Source organism: Silurus aristotelis (assembly GCF_946808225.1).
Source record: "Silurus aristotelis genome assembly, chromosome: 9".
In the NCBI taxonomy this organism is placed as follows: domain Eukaryota; kingdom Metazoa; phylum Chordata; class Actinopteri; order Siluriformes; family Siluridae; genus Silurus; species Silurus aristotelis.
Genome location: NC_139582.1, coordinates 28130251 through 28150417, shown reverse-complemented (window position 1 = coordinate 28150417; position 20167 = coordinate 28130251). Strand labels below are relative to the sequence as shown.

The 20167-nt window shown below is 40.4% G+C and overlaps 2 protein-coding genes across 3 annotated transcripts in view; one reads left to right on the top strand and one right to left on the bottom strand.

Moving 5' to 3' along the window:
* Positions 1–5805, bottom strand: part of glis2a (GLIS family zinc finger 2a) — a 16478-nt gene extending 10673 nt beyond the window's left edge. Inside the window, exons 1-2 of one of the 2 annotated variants that reach the window (XM_083549767.1) lie at positions 5281–5805; positions 5041–5175 (exon numbers count right to left, since the gene is read on the bottom strand). The gene's annotated coding sequence lies outside the window, so the exon portion shown is untranslated. Of the gene's footprint in view, positions 1–2478; positions 2901–5040; positions 5176–5280 lie in introns of those variants that run through there. The other variant, XM_083549768.1, reaches the window with a different exon arrangement.
* Positions 5806–7035: 1230 nt separating this feature from the next.
* LOC310730988 (sarcalumenin) lies at positions 7036–20098 on the top strand. Its single transcript, XM_083550257.1, has 7 exons — positions 7036–7162; positions 14299–14868; positions 16229–16321; positions 16438–16533; positions 17119–17235; positions 17482–17715; positions 18601–20098. The coding sequence occupies exons 1-7, from the start codon at positions 7111–7113 to the stop codon at positions 19494–19496; spliced, it is 2058 nt and encodes a 685-aa protein (XP_083406383.1). The 5' UTR covers positions 7036–7110; the 3' UTR covers positions 19497–20098.
* Positions 20099–20167: the final 69 nt, after the last annotated feature.

Below are 20167 nucleotides of genomic sequence, written 5' to 3'. Positions count from 1 at the left end.
GAGCCGCTGATGAGAGAGACACGACAGCTTCCAAAAGAGAGATGAAAATTCACCCCTCCTTCTTTAATTTTTTTTTCGCTTGTGGTTTTAATTTTCAGCCCAAACTCAGATGTTTCTCTGGAGCCACCAGACATTCTTCCAGTCTAAGTGTCTGTGAGCTTTCTGAAGGCACGGTCAAGTCGAAATGCTGCAATCGGTTCCCCGTCGCATACGGTTTTCAGAATACAGCGCAGGTTGGAACGCTGACGTCAGTAGCGTAGTCGAAATTAAATTACGAATATGAAAGTGCTGCTCAGCTCTGCCATGACCAGGTGTGTGTGTGTGCAGGTAAAAGGTCTAGGGTTGATTTAAAGTGTTTGACGTTCGCATTTCGATTTGGTTTGCTCTTCATATTAAGTCTAACGAGATGTTACTCCCACAGCCACAGAGAACCGAAAAACTAATCCCGTCTGGCATTCTAAAAAAAAGAAACAATGCACCGTGAGCTGAGGGAACTCAGGGAAAAAGACCTGAAAGACCACGAAAAATAACTGTGGTGGATGACGAGAATTTTTTTTCCCCCCTTGTCTAGATCAGGGAGGTGGGAGTATCCGTGACAAGAGCCAAGAGTGAAGAGACTTCAGTGGAAGCTTCACCACAAATCTGAGGTATTTGTAGGCCTCCAAATCAAAAGGACAAAATTTTAGGGCCCAATGAGATAAAGCTGAACTTGTAGCAGAACCATGAGAAGAAAAGAGTTTGGAGAAGAAAAAGAACTGCTCATGAGCCAAAAAAAGGAAAGATTTTGGAAAAGAAAAGGAACTGCTCATGAGCCAAAGAAGAAAGGGGTTTAAAGAAGGAAAGGAACTGTGCATAAGCCAAAGTAGAAAAGAATTTGGAGAAGGAAAGGAATGCCTCATGAGCCAAGAAAAAAAGAGTTTGGAGAAGTAAAGAAGAAGAGGGTTGGAAAAGGAAAGGAAGTCTTATTGAGCCAATAAAGAAGATGGTTTGGAGAAGAAAAGGAAATGCTCATGAGTCTACCGCATCTTGGTATCGTGTGCCAATTATGCCGGTGCTCGTATTTAATTATGATGACAAAAGCAGATGCATCATCAGCTCGAATTCAGACAAATGCCAAAATTCAGGCAAAACTTGAGACACATACTTCAAAAGGTTTTTTAAGGTAAAGCCAAGTCTGCCAGTGTGCAGCTGATTCACTCAGCCAAGCCAATCACCTCAGTTGATTCCAACTAAATCCAACTGAGCTGTATTTGCTAAAGGCGAAGAAACCTCAGAAAACTAGCAAGAACATGAAGAGAGCAGCATTTAAGTCCTTGCTGAGCTCCTCCCGTGAAAACCCGGCGAACCCATCGTCGGGTTTCAAATACTTTCTGGTCGTCTGCCCTTTAAGGACATATTTAACGATTTAGATTGCTGGGCCACTACGAATACAAACTGTACTCGCTGGGACATGATATCCGACTCGTCTCAGGTCTTCAGGCTACTGGTTTGCACCACCCCGTGAGGCTCCCTTACGGGAGCGAGACTATGCAAGTCGTTATAAACCTAAAAAAAAGTTGTCATATAGTAGATCGATTATTGCTGAGAAGCTGAGTAGCTCGTTTTTTTGTTTTTTTTTCCGGTGTTTGATGACCACCCCTACCCCCGAGTCGATCCTCCAAATCCGAATACACACAAACATATACAGACACACACACACATTTATATACATTCCTCAGTGTGCAGCAGTTTCACTCAATTTGTTTTCAATGTGCTTTTGTGTGTGGAACAGAAATGCAGGGAAATGCGCCAAGCTCATAAACAATAACAAAAACCAGCTGCAGGCCTGACGTGCCGAGAGAAAGTGTGTGCGCATGCGCACGTGTGTGTGAGTGTGTATGTGTGTGTGTGTGTGTGTGTTTGGTGCTAACCCTTTTCTTCAAGAGGTAAAATAATATAGCTGTAAGTGATCCAGAAATCCTGTGTCGACACTCACTGTCCTCCTGTCCTGATCTGTCCTGAGAAGGTCTTCACTCAACTTCTCTTCTTCTTCTTCTCTGTCTCTCTCTTTCTGTATGTCTCTCTCTCTGTCTCACTCAGGTTATATTTTCCATCCCCTTTCTTCCCCCCCAACACAGAGGGGGGGAGAGGAATTCTCTGCGTGTTTGTTTTGGAAATACATCGCCCTGCAGGGACCGCAACGTGAAAGTGTGTGTTTGTGTGTGTGTGTGTGTGTGTGTGTGTGTGTGTGTGTGTGTGTGTGTGTGTGTGTGTGTGTAAGAGAGCGAGAGAGAGAGAGAGAGAGAGAGAGACAGGAGCTGAGGTGGTTTGATGTCTCACAAGAAAAGAATGTCTTTCTGTGATGCTTTACCAAACCGCTAAACCTGATGACCTTCCGAACATTACAGACTGAGTTGTCTCACACACACACACACACACACACACACACACACACACACACACACACACACACACCCACACACACCCACGCACACTTACGGTCATATAGGCATGTCAAACATCTCTCCTTCTCCTCTCTTTTCCCTTTCCCTGACTGCTGTTTTGCACACGATAGCTTCGCTCTTGCACTCAGTTGCATCATTACTGCTTCGCAGTTTTTTGGCTTATTTTCAGGCCGAGACATGTTGCTAAGGAACCGGCTCAGTCCTGGAGACTGGAAACAACTAAGCTAAATGCTATCAAATGGCGTACTTGCTAGGAAGTCCACCGCTTTATGCTACGTGCTATCATCATTTTCCCGCGTACTTCCAAGCTCAGTAGCATCAAAATAGTACTGCTTTATACTATCATACTCCGCAAAGCACATTCATGCTAATATAGTACATAGTGTGTACTCCCAGACTTCCTCACAATATGGTTTTCTCCAACCATGCCGCAAACCCATGTACTTTCAGTGAAAGTAGCGATCCACTAGCTAAAATATTAGTCCAGTGAAAGTGAAAGTGCTCCTAAACTTTCTCACAAGACCGTTTGCTCAGTTTATGTCAAAAGACTCTAATGTTACTCTCAGCACACCGATCTATTAATAGAATGATATTAATGAGTCAAACACTGATTGATATATGTTAAAAAGATCACGAGCCCAAAACTTTCTTTTCAACTACTTAAAAAAAGTAAATTTGTGTGGAGTTCGAGTAGTCAGGAGTTTTATCCATCATTTACTCCTCTTAAAATGTTCTGCCGTTGAACTGACGCTGAACTGTATGTTCGTGCTAAGTAGGTACCACTAAGCGGCAAAGTTTAAAACAGAGCGCGCCCTCGTTTGTGGCTAGCTGCCTGCTTGACCAGCTTTTATTTTTATTAATAACGCAAAATCTAAGAGAAGTGCGATATTTGACTTCGAAATGTGAAGTACAGATACGCGAAAAAGTCCAGTAATGAATTTCATTTTACTGTCTATCACTTGTTTTTTTCCAATGAATGCTACTCAAAATAGTAGAACGTAGCCTTACGGTCTACCAAATATCTAAACTTTATGTCGATAAGCATTATCTCTTCCCAGAGAGAAACATTAAAGAGGTTCATAATCGTGGTACGCCACCTCAAGTATGGTCGCGCTCATCACATTCTGGCGAAACACAATATTAATGAATGGAGTATAATCTGGTTGTCCTACACGCTATGATATGGGTACAGGGTATGACACAGTGATACTCCAGTTCCAATACTTCAACACATGCTCAACACTATACTCATAAATAGAGTATATTAGTGGTGTACACTACAGTATGTGTACAAAGTATGACACAGTGATGCTCTAACACGTCTATACTAAACAGTATAGAGAGCAAACAGCACCCCATATACAACCATACAACACGCTACACATATAAACAGAGTATATTAGCGGTGTACTGACTCTGCCGCCTCACCATACATTACAACGATAGTCCATTTCCAGTTCTTCAATAACATATAGTATATCTGCTCATCACACACTTACTACCATACTACGATTAGACACTAAACTCCTATAAGGTAAAATAGTCTGTACTTAACACCCCCCCCCCCCCCCCAACTATTGTAATGACTATATAGTAAAAGGGTACTAAAGAGTACCAAAAGTTCTGAACACTGAGGTTTTGATGTCAGGGACACTTTAAGTACCGTGTGATGTACAGTATGACGTACACCACCAAGGCTTTTGATCCAACAGTAACCTAGCTCGAATGTTTAAATATTCAACCTGTGGACACCCGTAGCGATTTGTCACGTGACATCAGATGCGGCATGGCACGTGCACATTCAGTACACTTCACCTCGCCCTATAATACGCACTCAAACTATTTCACAGCGACGCGCCAATCCTTCTATAGTAAATCTAAAAAACCCGATACTCACAAACGGATTTCATTTCACGTTTTCTTTTTATTTTGCGTCACGCCATGTCTATGACTACGTAGGACTTCTCCAGCACGCGTTCGAAACGCAGGCGTTACACCCTGAGTTGTAGAAAAAAATTATCATTCTCCGTCCTGCCTCTGTTTCAAGATGCATTTACGGTAAAAAGGGTTAGCTAGGACCTGTGCCATACAAACGGAGCGTATAAAGACACGCCTCCCAGGTGGAACAGCAAAAAGAAATCATTGGACGAAGACAAGACTAGTACGGGATGACGTCAGAATATATATGTATAATGTAGAAATAGCTACCACCACCCCATTATCTATTGTAAGGACCATATGTTACAAGGGCACTGAAGGTTTAAACACAGGTTTTGATGTCAGGGACACTTCAGTGTCACACTAAAGCTCTCGACTCGACAGTAACTGGGGCGAATATTCGACATGTAGACACCTGTAGCGTTGTATCGCGTGACAGCAGACGCATAGCACGTGCACATCGTGGTATATAGCAACATTCAGTCTATATATATGTGTGTGTGTGTGTGTGTGTGTGTGTGTGTGTGTGTGTGTGTATAAAGCTGGCACAGAGGCGTTTCAGGGACGCAGCCTCTGTCCGACAGCTGGCCAGATGTTTCTGTCGAATATTATAGTGCGTGTCAAGGTTGGACGTTACATTTATTTATTAATTTTTTACCTTTGTGGATGATCAGGTCGCTCCGTTTTCTTTCCAAGAGGATCTGGGACACTTGATTATGATGATAATGATGACGATGATGATGGTGGCGGTGGTGATGATGATGATGATGGTGCGCCTTGAGGATAATTCCTTCTGAAAGAATAATAATAATTATAAGAAAAAAAACTCCATAGAGAATTGAATAAATCGTCGAAAAGCAAATAGCTTCTCTCTCTCTCTCTCTCAAAAAAAAAAAACGTATTCTGAGTCTTCAAGACACTTGTAGCCTTCTGCTGAACTTGTCGGTATGAAAGTAAAGGGGGAAAAAATGAAGTTTCATAAAGAATGTTTTTTTTTGCTTTGTTTCATAGAATAATAGAGTAGCATCGCTCGTGCACGACGCCTGTCAAGTGTGTGTGTGTGTGTGTGTGTGTGTGTGTTTCGCGTGCGGCCACCATCTAACTCTCCTCCCTCCGCGTGCCCGTGCACCCTGGACACGTGACCGCCGGAGAACGAACGAACACACACACACACACACACACACACACACACACACACAAGCCAGTCCGCTTACATATTCAATGACTCTGAATTAGGCTGAATCCTAAACGACCCAGTATTACGCCACATAGTGCGCTACGTGAGTCGGGGGCAAAACTCACCTCCTGCTGCTTTTAAACCCTAGGTAGAGCGCATATGTAGGGGCACGGAGATTTTTTGAGATTTGGCCCAGCTCAAATGCACCACCTAGCGCCCATACGCGGAAACAACACCCATTCTCTCTTAGACTGCGCATACTCAATAGTGTACCGCCTGTTGGATACTATACAGTATATGACACTTTACACACTGTTTAGTGCAGTAAGGATTGGGACGAAGCCTCAATATTAGCGGTTTGTCATTTGTTTTGTGCAAATTCTTTACGAAATTGTAAAAATGTACCATTTTTTTTTATTTACTTTGCTTTTATTTATTTCTATGTGCAACTGGAAGCTTGTCACCAAAACAAATTCCTTGTAAGTGCAAACATACTCGACAATAAAGATCTTTTTGTTTCTGATTCTATTGAGAATGTAAATTGTCCCGCGTAAACGCGCGCCACCTGGCGGTCACGGTTCAAAACGCTATAGGAACAGAAACCAGTTGGCCAATCAGAGCTGTTCCAAAAGCCTCATCAGGTGTGCTATATATGGTTGTATTGAAGTTATATGTTTTATTGTATTTTAATATTTATATTTACTTAAGGCAAAGTCATAATTTTATACACCAGACAGTAAACATTTCACAATCTCTGAGAGTTTCCTTACACTCAGTTACCCAGGACTTTAGATTATTCAAATGCCTATATGATCCTATCAGTATTGCTCGGGTTACTACCCTTAACTTCCAGCATCTTCTTCCTTTGTCCCTGTGGTTCTCTCGTTTCCTCCAACCAGCAAAGAGCAATCTTTGGTAGAGAATTTCAGTTTCCATCATGAACCTGATCAAGCTGAAGTGCTGGCTTTAAGTGAGTGAGTGTTCCTAGTTCATTTCATGAGTCAGTAATCAGTTGTTGGATTTTCAAATCCGAGCCGATTGTTCTGGAAAGGGGTCAATTTTATATTAAAGACTTTGTATTAGAAATAAACATATTTATAATGGCACTGTTTTCAGTTTTTTATTTACCAATAATGGAAGGAGTCTCCAGTGTCAGAGCTTTGTAACTATTTGAGGTAAAGCTGTACATTTTGGCCATTGGAAAGACAGTAACAAGCCAAACTTTTTGCCCTTACATCGAAAAAGGAAAAAGTGGAATAGCTATTTTTTTACTATCATGTAAATTCTTCATAGAATTCTTTCATCATCTCCGCAACAGCTTTCCATTATAGTTAATGGTCGTTAGTGGCCTGTTGGTTGGCTTTGTATCCTGCGTCAGATTTCCTCTCTCGCTCTTTTTGTCTTTCTGACGGCTCTTTGATTGGCCCGAGCAGCTGTTGTCAATCAGAGCAGCTGTCATATTTGTGCCCCTCTCCCTTCTAAATGCCCTGTGCCCTTCTGCGTAAGTATATATAGCTTGCAGGAGAGGCTTGTCACCCCCGGCAGTCGAACATGAAGCTCGCGCTGTCCTGCCTGCTCGCCTTGCTGGCCCTCGCCATCGCCGGTAAGATCACGTTCTCTCTGTTCGCTCAGAATGTTAGGACAAGTCAGAAACCTCAAAATAGCATTGGAAAAGACAGGATGAAAAATGCTAGAACTGGACACACATTCGGTCCAACCCAGATTTAAAGAATCGAAAGGAAACTGTATCCATGTGACTTTGATATTTTGGACAAATCCACTAGATCTAATTCTAGCTGTCTCCTTTACAGGGACTTTTGTATATACATGGTACATCATTTGCAGCGAAACTTTCAGAACATTTTATTTTATTGTTTTATTTGATTGTTAAAAATATATTCACTACCAAGGATGTCTACAGTCTAACCAGTTGTTACAAAAATGGTCATATTACGAAAGATAAAGAATCATGAATTATAAACCACTGTATCTGGCCTCAACAAGGCAACGATCACCAACTAACCATATATTTACTTTTTGACGCTTCCTTATATTATTATCTATTCAATATTTAAAGGACGACAAACTAGTTCCCAGAAAAATTCATATTCAGTACGTAGTTTTGAATTTTTTAAATCAAAAGCCTCTCTTTTTAAAGCATTATATGGAGTAGACGTGGAGATATCAGGCTGCTCATGTTCAGCCAAATCTTTCCCTCTAACCGGCCAAGGTCCACATAACTACACCAATTACCTTTCTTCTATGCCTTTCCGTTCACATGTGCGATATTTGGCGTAAGATTTTTTCAGCCATTTTTTGTTATTTCAGCCAACTAGCTTGTTTCCAACTTGGGCAGGGAACAACCTTGGACTTAATTTCATTTACACTGAAAAGACATTAAAACTGTAAATATTTCTTAGCTTAAAGATGCTAAAGGGGTTTCTGTGAATCTAAACTAAGCACAGAACAAATATTTGCTGTTCTATGATATAGCAGTTTGTCTGGTAGGCTTGCCGGAAGGCAAACTTGTTAGCTCTTTAAGCTAGCATCATGTGTATTAGCATAGTTAGCTAAGCAGCCATGACACTATCTTTTTATACACATAATTCGATAGTAGTAAGTCGATGTTCTACTCATATTCATGTTTTAAAATAAGGCATGCACCTAGCGTAGTGTGTATAAGGTAGAGTGAGGTTTTATATGCTAATTTGGTAGAGAACACACACACACACACACACACACACACACTGCTCACACAAAAGAATATTCCCCATTTTATGTTCTCTTTTTGGTGTTTAATTTCATCCTCAGTAAATTCTTAGATTTTTATATGAAAACTTTTTTGAAAAATTCTTGAGAACGAAATGGAAAAAATCCAGTCTAAAAAAATACCTTGAGTGTGTAATTATGAGAGGCTCATGGCTACCAATTTGGAATTGCGCAATAAGCAGGCTTATCACATGCTCATATCAAAACACTGAACAAGTCTGTATTTATATATTCATTGGGGAAAAAAAAGTTTCATAAGGGATTATGTGACAGTTTTTGATATTTTTCTGTCTATTTAACCACTTCCTGCAGTTACTGGCTAGCATGTCCTTAGCTTATTAATGTCCTTAGTTCAAAGTCCTTAGCAATGGTCCTTAGCTTCAACCATTAAAAAAACAACAACAACAACAACAACAAAGAAAACCCTTAAAATATAATGCTATCAGAGGTGATATTTGGGGTCCAAGCATCTTTCATTGATCACACCACTGTTGGCCAGTTCTTGGTTTAAAAAAAAAAAAAAAAAAAAGATTCCTACACTATCTGTTAAATTCCTGCTTGAATCATGGCTTCCTTATTTAAGCCCTTCGGTTTATTTTTATTTTTTTTACATTAGTTAATCTCCATTAGAAATCGACTTTTCAGTTAGATCGGACCCCCTCCTTTGGACATGGATTTGTGTAGAAAAAGGGTATGCTAACAAAATCGTCAAAATTACATAGATAGGTCCGTATTTATTAATATGGGGGACAGATTTCGGATCCAAATGTAAACATTTTAGGCCACACCTCTTGACCCAAGTCGACACCAAACTATGCACGGAAGAAGAAAGTGATTCAACTTAGCGATAAAACTGACTCTTTTTCTGACATCCATTCGTTTATTTATAATGCGTGATGGTCACCATTTAGCTTGAATGATGCTAAGTTGTAAGGCTATACACTTCTCTTAGCGTATACGATTAGCAACGTAGCTCAGGAACTAGACACCGAACACCACATTGCTGATGGTAGTATTGGGATTTCTAGGGTCACTCCAAAATGTTAGCATTCTCCATGACACTGATCCAGAAGCATGCTCATGTTTGACCTGTGTATCACCTTTGACCCCTCTGAAGGTGAGCGTGTTAATAGGCGATTGCTAAATGCACTCAGTCATCGAGTTGTGCGCTTTTAAAGGGAGAAAAGTTCATACAGTACGGCCATCCATTTAAAATTCAGACACACATGAGAGACTATTTCACTTTTAAACAATCTTCCCCTGACACACACACACACACACACACACACACACACACACACACACACACACACAAAACACTCACCGTCCAATGTCTGTGCAGCTGCCATCACTTCAGCACTGTTTATTTCCGTCCAGTCGACCTTGTAGGGACATTCTTTACAGGAACGGTGGAGCTAGAGCTGCTGCAGTCAGGGCCCGTTTTAGCACTCAGGGGGTTTCCCAATAAACACAACCACTGCTCATTCTGACTTTTCCAAGCTTTTCATATAAAACTCAAATGGCATCAGCTCAGGCGTTCCCCAAATCTCAAAGCATTGTGGCTCGAGTGCATTGGAGCACTTGTTGCTTTTTCTTGAGCAAAATAGATTATTCTAAAATAACTGTAAATATTATAAACATCCATTACCTCATTAATACTAATATTGGATTGTGATGTTTTGTTTTGAGTTAGTACATACATTGAGAAATTGGGATTTAAGGTGTCGAAGTGATCGAAGCGAGGGTCAACAGTGTTAAAAGTTGCTAGCTTAGCTTCCTCTTGACACCAAAGAACACGATCACTGCCTCCGTTTAAATCCCACATTTTCCATCCAAATAGGGTTGCAGCAATTTCATTTAGCGTACAAACACTTAGTGACAACATTGAGAATCCTCAAAAGGTTCCAATTTAGATCATTTTTGATCATTTACACAAAATATTTAACCTGTACGGCTCACGTTTCTAGCAAATATGTGATTTCTTATACAGTATGGCACTTATAGCCATAAAAATGGTGTCAAACAGCTAAAAGCGAGCATGTTTATATATATATATATATATTTTTTTTTTCTGTTCTCTTTTTTGTGTAAAAAAAGGCCCGTGAAACTGAAACCTTGTGAACATTCTTACAGACTCTTACAGATTCTTAAAGTGACAGAACCCTTCCAGCTCGTAAACCTTTGGGGCGTGTCCTCCATAAATCTTTCTCAGAGGGACTCCCTCATTCCCAAACCACATTAACTGTAATTTAATTTCCCGTCATGGCCGCCTCTAGTGATTCGGTGAAGGTTAACCTGGGCTATAGAGACCCAAATCCCACAAGCCTCCACACTTCGGTAGCATAATTAAAAAAGAGCAGAATGAAGGTCCCTTAACACTTGCTAGCTAATGTGGCTACTGGTTTTAATTACACAAGATAACATAAGTTAAACAGCATCTAATGAAGGCACAGCTAATCATTTTAGTGTAGACAAGTAACTAAATGCTGAATTAGCAATCTAGCTAGTTAGCTTAGCGTTTGTAATTGAAAAAAAAAACGGTTTGCGAATTGTGAGCTGAGAGTTGTAAAAGCATGATGTGAATGGCAGAGCTAAAGCCGACCGATGCCCTCTGCTGGACAAAAACACTTTGGGTAGCATTAACACTATTGCATCGATTTAATATTTTAGCCTTGGGTGCTGTTAAAATGGCAGGCTACTCAATTCTAAAGGCTGAAAAAAGTTGCTGATAATTACAGGACACTTGACCATTAATAGTTTCAACCTGGTGTTCAAACTACATTTAAATAAAATTAAATTAAAACTTAAATTGTTTGAAAAATATTGTTTAATGTTGTATTTGTTACAGACGCACTTAAAACCTTAGCAGTAACATTATTTGAAAAAACAAAAAACAAAAAAGAAATCACTTACATTACCTAGCTAAGATAGATAGATAGCTAGTTTCCAGAAGGCTAATTATAGTGTTTATCATATGCTGCGACCGATCCACATTTAGTAACAACTCCAAAAAACTTTTTAAAATCTAATCACAATTTGGATAGAAAGCAATTAGCATTCTAAGTAAGAGCCTTTATTTGTAACATATACACTATAGCACACCAAGCTTGTTAGGAAAATGGGGTCAGAGCGTTATTATGGCACCCAAGGAGCAGAGTGGGTTAAAATCCTTGCTCAAGGGCCCAACAGTGGCAGCTTGGCACTGCTAAAGCTTGAACCCCCAACCTTCTTATCAGTAATTCAGAGCCTTAACCACTGAGCTCCAAACCATTATATTTATACTATTTACTTTCTTCTAAAAAAAAAACTGTTTTGCAAACTGGCAGCATTGCTATGCTTAAAAATAAACGGCAATTGTGGACCAGATAGTATGCTCTATGTTAACTGTTCTCAGCCCTTTTTTTTTTTTAAGGGAACTATTAATGCATTAATATAAGGCTGTTGCATGTGTGTGTGTGTGATTATGTGTTTGTGTAATGATGGTGGGACTAAACCTTGCTCTAGTTGCCACCCCACACAAACACACAAACATGCAAACAGCACCCAGTGTTCTTGCGCTGCTATTTCCGGAACTGATTCACACCAAGGGCAATTTGGTGCCCGTGACAGAGCTCGTCATTAAAGCTGAATCACAGAGGCAGACCGCGCACCTTACGTGTCCGACATCAAAGCTGCTCTGCTAATAAACGGATCGGCGCTTTTGTTTTGCATGGCCGCGACTTTGATTGGAAGCAAAATCAAAGCGATTAAAAAGTCCGGTCTGTGCCTTTGATCTCGCCATTTTTTAGGAGAAGAAATTTGCCCACCCAAATATTTGGGTCAAAATAGGACAGTTTTCAGCTCCTATTTAACATTTCACAGTCGGTTTTCCTTGGAACCATTAATGAGAGCTGGTTAACATTTCACAGTCGGTTTTCCTTGGAACGATTAATGAAAAAAAACGTATTAGTTTAAGAAAAAATATGGATGTGTAAGAGAAAAGTAACCAATGACATTAGTCAACTTAGCATTAAAACCCTGAAGCTGAATATTTATTTGTCCTTTTCCACAGATAAAACATTTGTCAATGATTACAATGTTGTGATGGAATCAAGGGCATTTTTAAGAGCGCAGCCTTTGTTCTGTTTAGAGCTAAGTTAAATTTTGTGGCATGTACACAAAACGAATTAGTTCCTCTTGTCATTAGTCTCTACAGGACTCCTGTTTTGAAACACTGACACTGGAGACTCCTTTTATAAACGTTACTAAGCATGGCCTGACAGAAAAGATTGTTATATAAATAATTACATATCTTTATATCCCATTTCCATCCAATCAGAATCGAGAACTAGATTGTGTTTTAATGAACCAAAAGTAGTAATGCTGTCAAAAAAGATTCCCCTCTTTCGACTTGAAATTCAATGTGCTTTGGCATTAAAGAGCACTGCGTCAAAATGCTCATGACCTAGCCGGCTAGGATCAGCCTCCGGTTTGGCTGCAAAGTGCCTCTTGTGGAGTTGCAAATCAGACTGTCACTATGCAGAAGCATCCTTTTATACCACTGGGGTGAAACTCTAGCTGGTCAAACAAGAGAGATCAAGGCCTGTGATCCAGGCATAGCTTTAACTCAGTCATACTGCCTCATTCCTTGCTGTCTATCAGAGAGGCTTGGGATCAGTGCATGGTTCCCTGCAGAGCTGCTGTATGTCATGACATTTAGGAACAACCACTATATCGTGTCCGTCAATGTCCTGTGAAAAACGAGTAAACGAGCGCTTTAAAATACACTTTAAAACAGTGCGGTTTGACCTTTGACCAATGACTAATATCTGGTGCTTTAATTACACAAGTGTACTTGAAGCTTTTGACATTACCAGATACTGTAATCCCCAGACGACACATTGTCCCAGACCAATGGTACACACTTTTCCGTACCGCGAAGGAAAAAAACATTCTGGCCCACAAACAAGCCGTCTATTTTGATCAGAGTCAGATACAAAGACGTCACTGACACAAATGCCAGTAGTCAGGTGATGGTTCCTGCTCAAGGGATTTGACATTGGCACCTTCACGATCCGCATATCTCTTTCCGCTAGCGTGAACATGCAGGCAGACTATTATTAATATCATCTGCAGTCATTGTTGATCGAATTCGGTTCACTTTTTAAAATAGTACTCCTTACAGTCAGACATTTTGTCTTGGTTGTCTTTATTTGCTCTGTAACCCAAATCACATTGCAAATGCTTTGTAGGTATCAGTGTATCAGAGTGCCAGCTGACCAATACTGCATACATGAGCTAGCAGACAAACTGATTAACAAGGAAAAACCAAAAGAAAAATTAATCCCAGCCATGGAACAATACATTCCCTGTTCTCCTTGGATTCCATCTGTTGTGTCATGAATTTTGAAATTCATAGTCCGCAAAACGAGAACAGATCGCATTAAAACCAAAACCTGACACATCATTATTGTCAAAATGTAAATAATATAACAGAAGGTGGTGGTGCTACAATTTAAACCATTCACTTCTGATTAGTAACCAGGAACCATCAAGCCACCTATGCTCAATAGACATAAAGTCGTAGTAAATAGATTTAATAGGTTCATTTGTCTCTAGAATAATTGAAATACAGGATCAGAATAATCCTGTTTGGTTTTCTAGATGCAGCACTTGATATCAAGGTTCAACACTCTCCTTACTTTATATGTAGTGAGTGGAATCAAGATTCAGCAGTCACTTTAGGTCGAATATTAATAACCTGATTACAGAATCAGTACATTTCTGTACCAAGTTCCCTTATCTCTAGACTCTTAATAGTTAGTAGGGTAGATACAGGAGTTTTAGTAGAACTAAGAACTCAACTCAAATTAACTTAACTCAACTCAAACATCCTTAAAGTGGTATGTTTGTTTGATAGATTTTGTTCAAATGGAATGTTTTCCTGCCTCCAAATGTAAGCACAGACCCATTACTCTCCTTCTTGTCTAGACTCGGTGAGTGAGGTGCCTGAGGATGAGGCCCTGATGCGCCTGCAACTGCAGTCCGAGGGCGACCTGTTCCCCTGTTGCGACGGCACAGAGGAAATCAGCCAGAGTTCTTCAAATGATACCCCTGCACCTGAGCGAACCGTTTGCCAGCCTTGCAGCACTGGTTCTCAATTGGTCACGCCCACCAGAGGGGATGTAACGAGTGAGGAGGAGGAGGATGATGACGAGGTGGTTTCGAGTGAGGTAGCTGAAGCTGAAGGGCTTAGTGAAGATGGAGCAGAAGAAGAGGATGTGACTGACTCAGTTGAGGAAAACGAAGTTGTTGAGGTGGAGGACTCTCCTGAGGAAGTGGAGAGTAACCTCATCTCTGGAAAATTAATGGCAGAAGCTGCACCTGTAGACGAACCCAAGGTTTCAGCAGGCCCCAAAGTTTCAACTGCTGAGCAAGCAGACTCTGCAAAAACTAAGGAGTCTGTACAGTTGGAGAAGGTTAAAGATGAGTTAACAATTGCTAACGAGGACCAACCCGTTGCAAAGGAGTCTAAGTCAAAGGAGCCAGCAGGCAAGAAAGGTACACCAGTATGATTATTGGGAAGTTTCGGATTTTAAAGATTTCAGTACATTAATAGTTAAGATTCCTTTCAAGCTGCACCGATCAGGCATAGCATTATGACCGTCTGCCTAATATTGTGTTGGTCCCACTTCTGGTGCAAAAACAGTCCAGACCCATTGAACATTAACAGCATTAACTTCTTTAGCAATTTGAGCTACAGGAGCTCGTCTGTTGGATCCGACCACACGGGCCAGCATTGAAAAAGCCTTCGGCGCCTATGACCCTGATACTGGTTCACCACTGTTCTTTCCTTGGACCACTTTTTATAGATACTGACCACTGCAGACCAGGAACAGCCCACCAGAGCTGCTGTTTTGGAGATGATCTGACCCAGTCGTCCAGACATCACAATTTGGCGCTTGTCAAACTCGCTCAAATCCTTACGCTTTCTCATTTTCCCTGCCTTTAACACATCAACATTGAGGACGAAATGTTTACTTGCTGACATATATATCTCACTCACTAACAGGTGCCACAATGACAAGATAATCAGTGTTATTCACTTCACCGCTCATAGTGTTCTAATGTCATAATGCTATGCCTGATTGGTGTATGGTCAATTGACATTTTTTGCACCAAATTTGACTGTAGTTTACAGAAGCATATTGTAACTTTTAGTTTTGGAATATTTTCTGCCATTTGCCAAATAACTTCTGGTGGGTTGAAGCTATACTGGGAATAGCAAAGATCTCTTTTCTATCTATCTCTTTTCGATCTAGCTTTTACCAAAACTGCACTGAAGTTGTTTTGCATTTATCTAGGGAGGCAGACATGTGTTTGAAGCCGCTTATATATAACGAAACGACTCCACAATATTCCCATCGTAACTTTGCCGTATTGTCTTACAGTAGAGTTTAAAAGTGCTAACGACGCTATAAAAGGGAGAAGCCTTGTCCCCTCTGTTCTCTATGCTTTCGAACATGACACCACAAAGCTCAGGCAAAACCCCACTACAGAAATAGCCCAAGCGACCCAACAGACCCTATGGCAATCTATAACAACGTGTTCCCAGGCCAGCTGCTGCTGGGAGGGGGGCTGCAGCTTAACATTTTCTGCAGTCATGGTTTGAAATGTGGACACGAGGAAATCTAATGAAATCAGACCTTTTGGCTTTGATTCAAAGGACATTCAGGTTTAAGTGAGGACTAAATCACGAGGGGCGGTGGGGCTAGGCAGGTGGGGTTTATAGGAAATCCATCATTGATGAGAACTGGGGTCTTAATCAATTTTAATGTCTTGTATATTTTATGTGTTCAGTGTTTAAGTCAGTATTTACCGCAGATAACACTGAGGTGACTTTTCTTGTTTCTGGCACTAGGGAAAACTCCTGGGGGTAATAAGACGAGGGACCGGTCTCACATTGACAGCACGCTACATCTGGTTACAGCTGATCCCACTCAGCGCTTTTCAGGTTAGACACAGCACAAAGCACACTCTTCGGTCAGATGATATACATTCAGGCTTTTCACCCCTGCTTTATTTGCCCAGTCTTGATGGTTTTATCGCTTTCTCTTTCGTTTTCTCCAGCCACCGTAAAGAAACTGCAACACATTTACCACACAGCCATCAGGCCTTTGGAGGAGGCGTACAAGTACAAGGAGATCAGACAGCATGAGGTCTCAGGTGAAAATCTCCCGAATACTTTTTTTTCTGCAATTATAACAAGTTGCTATACAAAAAGTGTCTTTTCTATTTGCCAGTGGTATTTTAATTTTATTTGGCCATTTATAGTTGCACAACTTTGTCATGAACATAGGAAAGAAGGCATTTAAATGACATTTGTCCACAGTCCGCTTCTTTAACGGTACATTTACTTTATTTATTTTTTTTCGTTATTTCTTTATTTTGACAAATGTACAGATTTACCGATTCCTTTTGCTTTGACACAAACATTTCCACAAATTTTAAAAGGAAATATTTTATATATCTTAGCAAGGTCAAAAAGGCTTTTCAGACATTTTGATCCTCCTGGTCTGGGTTTGGGTTGATCTAATAACTTACATTTACTCTGATAAAGTGGCAAAAAGTGTTGATATAGAGCTAGCAACAGAAACAAAGCCATGTAAATGGTACAGATTTAATAATTTAACATGTAATGTAGCTACTTTCAACATACGTATCTAAAATGTAGGTTGGAGATGTCGCCCTCTTCTGGTTATTATGTGAATGTTGGTTTTTGTGCTTTTATTGCTACTGTTTGGGATTTAGATGCTGAAATCGCCTCCAAACCCATGGTGCTGTTTCTGGGCCCCTGGAGTGTCGGCAAGTCCACCATGATCAACTACCTACTGGATCTGCACAACAAGCCACAAGAACTCTATACAGGTACACTGGGAAAAACTGCGAAGAATTAACTTTGTTGTATTTCTCCACCATCTACCATCTGTAGTTATAAAGCTGAATGCAAGAACTAGAAATTTCATGAAATACATTTTCAATATTAAATACAGTGGTGCATTGCCACTCTGAATGATGTATAACATAGGTGGTGTTATTTTATTACCTTGTTTTTCCTCTTTTTCATGCCTTTATTTATTACTTTAACTGCCTTGTCTCACTGCTCTCCTCCAGGTGCTGAGCCCACGACCTCAGAGTACATGGTATTGATGCACGGTGAGAAAATGCGTACCATCGAGGGCATCGTCATGGCGACAGACACTGCCCGTTCATTCTCGACTCTGGAAAAGTTTGGCCAGGGTTTCCTGGAGAAGCTGGTGGGCATCGAGATGCCACACAAGCTGTTGGAGCGGGTCACACTGGTGGATACTCCGGGGATCATCGAGAACCGCAAGCAGCAGGAAAGAGGTAACGTAGACTGCGGTTTCCTGAGGACTTTCATGTGGAGGAAAGCTAGCGTTAACTTTGTAATATAAATAATGACGTTTTCCTATACAAAATGTTGTTTATTATCAGCCATAGTTAATGAGTTTTTTACAGAAACGGAAAACAATTTCTGACCAATCAGATTCAAGAAATTAGTGCTGTGATTCATATTTTTATATATATATATATCACAGCACTCATTTCTTATACACATATATACAGTGAGGAAAATAAGTATTTGAACACCCTGCTATTTTGCAAGTTCTCCCACTTAGAAATCATGGAGGGGTCTGAAATTGTCATCGTAGGTGCATGTCCACTGTGAGAGACATAATCTAAAAAAAAAAAATCCAGAAATCACAATGTATGATTTTTTAACTATTTATTTGTATGATACAGTGTATATATATATATATATATATATATATATATATATATATATATATATATATATATATATATATATATATATATATACAGTAATTCCCTGCTTTACCGTGGTTCGAATCACATAAGCCCATAAATAATTTGTTTGGCTGATTCTCTCAGTCCATCACGGAGAGCATGATAGACCAAAAAACTTATAAGGAGTTGTTTTTATGGAGTTTGATGTTGAAATTATGAAATTTATTTCAAAATATATCATTATTAATTATAAAATTAAGTAAAATGTTAATACAGTACAGTACTGTATACATAAAAGAACATTTTCGGGGTGGCGTCCGTTTATCCGGGTTTTGGAAAGTGACCACCACGATAAACGGGATTACTATATATAAATATATAATATTTTATATGATATGAAAATGCTCAGACTTGTGGTAGTATTCCTTGGGAAAGATTAAGTGATATTATTTTTGTTTATAGGTTATCCCTATAACGAGGTGTGCCAGTGGTTCATCGATAGAGCAGACCTGATCTTCTTGGTGTTCGACCCCACAAAGCTGGATGTGGGCCTGGAGCTGGAGACACTTTTCAGGCAAATGAAGGGGCGCGAGTCGCAAATCCGCATCATCCTAAACAAAGCTGACAGCCTGGTGAATCAGGACCTGATGCGTGTGTATGGAGCTCTCTTCTGGAGCCTGGCACCACTGATCAACGTGACCGAGCCCCCTCGTGTCTATGTCGGCTCATTCAGGCCTCAGGACTACATGCTGGATTCTTTCCAAAAACTCTTCATTCATGAGGAGATCTCCCTCCTTGAAGATCTAAAGCAGGCCATTGAGAACCAGCTGGAGAACAAGATTGCCTTTTTGCGACGCCACGCCATCCGTGTTCGCATCCACGCTCTCCTGGTTGACCGATATCTCCAAACGTACCACGAGAAACTCGGCTGGTTCGGGGAGCCACAGGAGGTGATGAGGGAAATTGTGGCTGACCCTGATCGGTTCTACATCTACAAATCAGTGCTGGCCAAAACCAATGTGAGCAAGTTCGACCTTCCAGAGCCAGATGTGTACCAAGACTTTTTCAACGTGAACGCTCTGGGAGAATTTAAGCTACTGCAGAAGCACTGTAGCTGGAAGGGTGGCTGCTTGTTAGAAAAGATGGAGAGCGCCATCACGCAGGAGCTGCCTGCTCTGCTGGCCAGCCTTAGCAAATCTGAGGAGGCACCAAAGGTGGAGAAACCTAAAGTAGCAGAAAAGCCCAAGGTAGAGGAGAAGCCCAAGGTAGAGCAGAAGCCCAAGGTAGAGGAGAAGCCCAAGGTAGAGGAAAAGCCCAAGTTAGAGGAAAAGCCCAAGAACCCCTGGAGGAGGCATTGAAGGAGGCAATGTGGGAGAGGACAGGGGGTTGAATGCAGAGGTAACATTTTTTTGAGTGGCACAACAGCTTTCATGTGCACTGGACTCACGGCTTCGAGCCAGTAAAAGTGTGTATACATGAATATTGCATTAAATAAAGGTTTTAATTAAGTAATAGAAATTGAATTAAACAAATTAATGAAAGAATGAATGAATGATCAGTAGATGAATCGATAGATGGATGGATGAGTGATGAGAGGTTAAACAAATGGATAAAAAAATGAACAGTGACTGAGGTATAAAAAAATATTCAAAAATCAATTAAAAGATTTTACTGAACAGACATATATGGTAACCTTTCAGGTACATATCCAAAAAGTTATGAGCACGGCTCTTTTTTCCTCTTTTTTCTTTTCAGTACATTTGTCTCACTTTCTATTCACACAGTGCATCAGGATTTCCTGAACTTACTCGTTTTCCTTATCAGTTAGCCTGTCCAGAGCACATCTCAAGTTTTTTTAATTTCACAACACGTTTGCCTCCTGACTATTTACGAGTGGTTCCTTACGATGAATGCGCTGCATGCGAATTGTAACATCTGAAAATAAAGCTTTCCTGTTCTACACCGTTGTGTCTTCATTCTGCAGTACACAATTTATTACCTCCACTGAACCAATTTCTTTGCTATGATT